Source organism: Lactuca serriola, chromosome 6 (genome assembly GCF_051521515.1).
Source record: "Lactuca serriola cultivar US96UC23 chromosome 6, Lser_US96UC23_V15, whole genome shotgun sequence".
NCBI classification, from domain to species: domain Eukaryota; kingdom Viridiplantae; phylum Streptophyta; class Magnoliopsida; order Asterales; family Asteraceae; genus Lactuca; species Lactuca serriola.
In genome coordinates, this window is record NC_136413.1 from 128,571,633 (window position 1) to 128,578,118 (window position 6,486).

General features: G+C 28.6%; 1 protein-coding gene across 1 annotated transcript; it reads left to right on the forward strand.

Moving 5' to 3' along the window:
* Positions 1–799: 799 nt before the first annotated feature.
* On the forward strand, positions 800–5,968 carry LOC145056802 (pectin acetylesterase 8-like). Its single transcript, XM_079004523.1, has 13 exons — positions 800–955; positions 1,472–1,607; positions 1,730–1,812; positions 2,726–2,855; positions 2,943–3,022; positions 3,116–3,202; positions 3,627–3,751; positions 3,840–3,900; positions 3,987–4,040; positions 4,132–4,209; positions 4,904–5,009; positions 5,126–5,277; positions 5,563–5,968. Exons 2-13 carry the CDS (start codon positions 1,484–1,486, stop codon positions 5,668–5,670), a joined length of 1,188 nt encoding a protein of 395 aa, XP_078860649.1. The 5' UTR covers positions 800–955; positions 1,472–1,483; the 3' UTR covers positions 5,671–5,968.
* Positions 5,969–6,486: the final 518 nt, after the last annotated feature.

The window sequence follows — 6,486 nt, forward strand, 5'->3', positions numbered from 1 at the left end:
TAATATCTTATTATTATTAAAAGAATATTAAAATATTGTTGTTTTTTTTTTCAAAAACATGAGAACCGTTTGGTAGATTTCACTATTTTAGTATTTCTAATTGTTTGACAAAATCTTTAATCCGTCAACGAATATGATTTATGATTTCTTTATGTAATACTAATACAAGTTAATTACAAGTTTACAACTACATGGTTTTAATCATTTATTTAGTCAGATAATCTTTTATTGATCGATATACACATGTAGTTATGTTTTAATTTAATAATGATAATAATGATATATACAATAAAATTTTATATTATTTTATGGTTTAATCATTATATTATATTTTTGGTTAATAAAAATTATTGAGATTTGACAATTTACTTTTATGTCGATAATTTCAACATGTAATATTTGATATATCGTGTTAAAATGGCCATTATATAAATATATAATGTTATCAAAATTTAATAGCTTTATTCGAATATTTACTGTCAAAAATTTAATGCTAAAATTTTCACTATAGTGGGTAAACTTTAATAATATTTTCTACTCTGACTATAGTAATTAAGCTATCTAGCCATAATAGATCAAAGTGGTTAATATTATTAAAAAAAATGTAAAACTTTGATGATTTTAATTGATGAAACTGAAATATAATAATCAAAATGATCAAAAGATGCATATGTAACTTGCTTGGTAAAAATAATAGAAATATTTTTTATTTGTAATATTCTTTTTTTAACGTATATATATTTGTTATGATTTATACGTAGTATTATCTGTACTTTTTTATAAATACACCGAAAACGCAAACACTTGTTTTATCTTCTTGTCAGTAGGCAGTACTATAAAGGCAAGCGGCTATCACTCGAACCCTCATCACTCGTCACTGAAATCTCTTCGACAAATTTTCAATCCGGTGTCATATATACGATCAAGAGATCTAATATAACTGTTCTCCATTCAGGTATGAATAAGATTCTTCATGTAAATTCAAAATTTCTCTTTTGTGAAATCAATCAAGTTATATCTGATTTCAGTTCAAAATACGAAGCATCGTTTCCTGAGAACTTGAACCATGTTCTAGATTTCAAGAAATGAAGTTTATTTAAGATAGATAATCATCTATCATCTATGGCGTATGTGTGTGAAAGAGTTCAAGTGTGTGGTTGTTGTTTATTTTTACTTTTGTGGTCAAAGATGTGGATAATAAGTTGACTATGAACTCGATAGATATGTGATTTGTTCTAGTTTTAAACCACGAGACTCTTAGATTCTGAAAAATAACAAGTAAAACATGTGTTAATCGTTGGGATTTGGGGTTAAAAAATGACTTGTATGTGACCACAAAAGTCAACTCTAGCATTGAATGATAATAGGTATATGTGTTTGTCATTTCTTGAAAAAGACTTGCTTGTTTGCAAAAAATATATAAATTTAATTTGGATTCAGTTTATAAAATATTTGGTTGTGAAATCTTTAGGTAATTGAAGGCATGATGAGCGAAAGAGGAGATCGATGGCTATGTATATTCTTGGTTTGCACATTAAGTTTGTTATGCACAGAAGCTTATGATGTTGGACTCACTTTTCTTAATAGTGCTGTTGCTAAAGGAGCTGGTAAACAAGCTTTCTTTTTTCCTTTATGAACTTAAATTGAATTATTTAAACTAAATTGGTTATTTAAACGTAACGTGTTACATTTTTGGGGGTTTTAACACGAAATTTATCGTTGTTTTTAGTTTGTTTGGATGGTAGTGCACCCGCGTATCATATCGATAAAGGATTCGGTGCAGGAATCGACAATTGGTTGGTTTTCTTTGAGGTTGGTCATTTCAAGTTAATTGTTTGTCAAATTCGCTATAAATAAACTTATCTATAATAACTCTACGTTTTGATATAACAATCTATATTAGTTTATGATATATTATTTAACTAGTTCTGAGACCTGTATATTATACGTTTTGATTAAAACAAAATGTTAAATAAGAATGATTAAATGAGAAGTTTATTTGGATTTGAAATTTGAAATAAGTGAAAATTATGAGAAAAAAAACATGCAAAAAATAAATAAGTTAATTATGTGTTTAGTTATCACATCCGGTGTACTAAACGGGTTAATTATAACAAAATGTTAAACACAAAGGTTTAAACTCTAAATTTATTTGAAATTTGAAATTAATAGTCATTATGATAGGTTTTATTTATGAAAACTAAATTAATGATATATTGAAAATGAAAATTAAAGTAAATGAAAATTGAAAAATAAATGTATTTCAAAATTATGACAAAATGACATATGGATATGGCCAATTTAATGAGAGAAGAACATGTGACAAAATCATTCTTATTTATTATGGTAGATTGAATTGATATAACAACTAATCATCTTAAGATGTTTTATGTGATGTGTGTGTCTATAGTTAACAATTAGCATACATAGATGCAATATTGATGTTAAATATGTAGTAAATAACAATTTAATGCTAATTAGGTATTGACACTAACATTTTTATGTAGAATACGTCACTATATTGGTCATTGAACGGATATTTTTATGCTAAATAGTATGTGACTATACTTACAATTTTTATGTTAATAAACCACATGTGCACTTGGTGTCCGCTTATTCAAAATATTATGAGTCAATTAACCTCTTATATATAATTGAAGTTAATAATTATGGGGTTTCTTAGTGAAAATTTCTCACCAAGGTTCATTTTTCGCATTAATATTAGGGAGGAGGATGGTGCAACAATGCCACAAATTGCCTTACCCGTAGAGATACTCGATTAGGTTCCTCAAAGAAAATGTTGACAACAGAGACGTTTTCGGGCATGTTTCACAACAAGGCAAAATATAACCCTGGTATACCTTTTATTTATCATTTTTAATAACTAATTTCACAACTAGATCATTATACTAATACATTCTTGATTCTACTTTCTTTTTTAGACTTTTACGATTGGAATAGGATCAAGGTCCGTTATTGTGACGGAGCTTCCTTTACCGGTGATGTGGAAGCAGTCGATCCCGTAAGTCAACAAACTTATAACAGTTCTTGTCGATTTTTTGTGCTTTTTTTTTGTTCTTTAGTAATATATTCTATTTTTTTTTTTTTTTTTCAGAATACCAAGCTTTACTATAGAGGAGCCAGGATTTTTCGTGCAGTTGTTGACGATTTGTTAGCAAAAGGGATGAAGAACGCTAAAAATGTACACTCATACTTTTGATGTTGACCTTTTATTCCCTTTCACATTAAAATTGAACATGGTTTGATCCAAACCGGTGTTTTGAATCATACCAAAAAAGTCAAGTCCAAGTTTCCTCTAAAAACAGATCAAACGAAAGAAATAACAAAATAACTTCGTATATTTGTTTATTCAATCAAATTTATAACATCATCTAGATACAAAACATCTTTTTCTATAGTTAGATAAATTTTATTAAAAAATGGAAGATGGATGCTATAAATAAAGTTACAATTAACAAAAAAAAACGATACTACATTTTGACATTTTCTATTCATTGCTTTATTTAGCCTAGAACAAAACCCGGTCCGAGAAACCATAATAAGCCCGGTCTGGTTGTTCATATCCGGTTCACATATAACTAATTAAAAAAAAAATCATGTTGTAGGCGATTCTAGCGGGGTGTTCAGCCGGTGGATTGACTTCGATCTTGCAATGCGATAATTTCCGATCACAATTACCGGCGACGACTAAAGTGAAATGCCTTTCCGATGCCGGATTTTTCATCAATGCGTAAGCTTCGATTTCCATTTCCAATGTTTACTTCACGTTTCCCCTTTGTTTTCGATGTATTGATTTCACGTTTTTGATTCATCAACAGGAAGACGATTATAGGGCAAAGTCACATTGAAGGCTTCTACGCTGACGTCGTTAGAACACATGTACTTTCAAAATTCAAATCCCCCTTTTTCCAATCTCAAAAATGTCATCAAAATTTCTGATTATTGAATTTGATTTGTTTGTTTAGGGATCTGCTAAAGTTTTGTCTCCAGCTTGCCTTGCGAAAATGAGTCCTGGTTTGGTAAGACTTAAAAAGCATATATTTTGATATATAACTCCGAATTTTGCGTTTTTCTCTATCAAAAATGTAACATTTCTCTTGTTTTTTGCAGTGTTTTTTCCCACAAAACATGGTGCAATTCATCAAAACACCCATTTTCTTGATTAATGCAGCATATGATTCATGGCAGGTTAGGCAACCATAGCATCATCACTAATGAAAATTTCAATTTTTAGTATAGCATTTTACTTTTGTTTCTACTACAAACGTTGTACTTTTAAATAGAGTGTCCTAATAAAAAATAATTAGGTATATTTTCCAAAATACACCTTTTTGCTATAATTTGATATATTTTGGACATTGTATTTTGGAAAATATACATTTTTGTTAGGACATGCTATTTTGGAAAATATGGTAAAAAGTAACCTTCAACCTTTGGAAAATATAGCAAAAAGGTAAATGCTAAAATATAGCAAAAAGGTTTGGAAAATATACATTTTTATTAGGACACTATATTTTGGAAAATATAGCAAAAAGTAACCTTCAACCTTTGGAAAATATAGCAAAAAAGTAAATGCTAAAATATACATTTTTATTAGGAAACTATATTTTGGAAAATATATCAAATAAAGCAAAATTTGGGTAGCTAAGGTTGCTACCCGCTTTAAAAGGTAACAAGTTATAACCTTTTTGCTATAATTAGGTTTATTTTTAAAAATAGAGTGACCTAATAAAAAAATAATTTAAAAATACAATATTGTAATAATAAAAAGTGAATGAACAATGTTATTATAAAAACGTTAAAAGAGTACATAGTTATTTCTTGCATTTAGTCTTTTTTTTTTTTTTTACTTTTAATTTAATTGTAAATCATAAATTTACAGGTGAAGAATATATTAGCTCCCGGAGTGGCTGATCGCAAAGGCACATGGCGCGAATGCAAACTTGACATAACAAAATGTTCATCTGCTCAACTTAACGTCCTTCAAGGTTTCACTTCAATCATTCATTCAGACTGTGTTTGTTCCATTGACATCAATCTCAGTCCAATACTGTTTACAAAAAAAAAAAAAAAATCTTGACACGTTTTTTGTTAAATTTGTCAGGATACAGGCTGGAATTCTTAAAAGCTCTAAATGGATTTGGCAATGGCAACTCTCCTTCTAGAGGAATGTTCATCAACTCTTGCTATTCTCATTGCCAAACAGGAATTCAAGAAACATGGTTGAGAAATGACTCACCGTTGTTGGGTAACACGGTAATGTCATTTTCTCTTTAATAAATTTACAAATATGGTCCTTGTACTTTACCTAAAATCGCAAGTTCAGTCCAAAATTTGAAATTGTCCTAGTGGCTAGTGTTGTCCTTAAGTTTGCATTTTGGTGCGGATATGGTCCTTAATGACTTCAAAGTTTTGGACTAAAATGGTGGTTTTGATTAAAGTATAGGGGCCATATATGCAATGAAATGCAAACTTAAGGATTATATTGAGAAATTTTCAAACTTAAACTAATGTTTTGTTACGAATTAATTTTTTTATCAGACGATTGCAAAAGCTGTCGGAGATTGGTACTATGAGAGGAACACGTTTCAAAAGATAGATTGTGCATACCCATGTGATAAAACTTGCCACAATCGTGTGTTCGAGTAGAAGCTGACATCATCACATTGTTTATTTACAAGAATGCCCCCCTGGAAATTAATTTAATATAAATTCAGTATAAGATATGTTTCCGTACACATTCTTTGATGCGGGTTTTGTGTTGGTGCTGCTTATATTGAAAGGTTCAGTGCCTAATTTCAACTATTGTTATACAAAATACAAAATTTGAAAAGTTATAAGTTTATGAAATATGGGAAGATCGCCAATTTGTCCTCTTGGTGTGTTCCTTTGTTATTATGGATCTTTTGGATGATTACAAATCAATAAAAATGTGGTTCCAATTTAATTTTTTATGGTCTTCTGTCAAGTTTGAGGTTCATGTAGTTTTAGTTTCAAGAAAACGAATTATATTCATTAATTTAGTGTGTTTTTTGTAAAAGCATTACAAGTGAGTTGATAAATTTCGACTAGTGTATAATAATAGTTGATTTGAGCTTTAAGAGCACTTGAGCGCTTGTATATATTTAAGAAGACCCGTATATTATACGGGTTGATTAAAACAAAATGTTAATATAAATGATTAAATGGAAAATTTATTTGAATTTGTGTCATTTTCAAAATTTAAAACACAAATTTGAGATAACTGAAAATTATGAGAAAAAAACATGCAAAAAATAAATAAATTAAAATTATGTGTTTAGTTATCAAATTTGTGTACTAAACGGGTAAATTATAACAAAATGCTAAACACAAAGTTTAAACTGTAAATTTATTTGAAATTGAAATTAATAGTCATTATGGTAGGTTTAATTTATGGAAGTTATATTAATGATACATTGGAAATAAAGAATGAAGTAAATGACA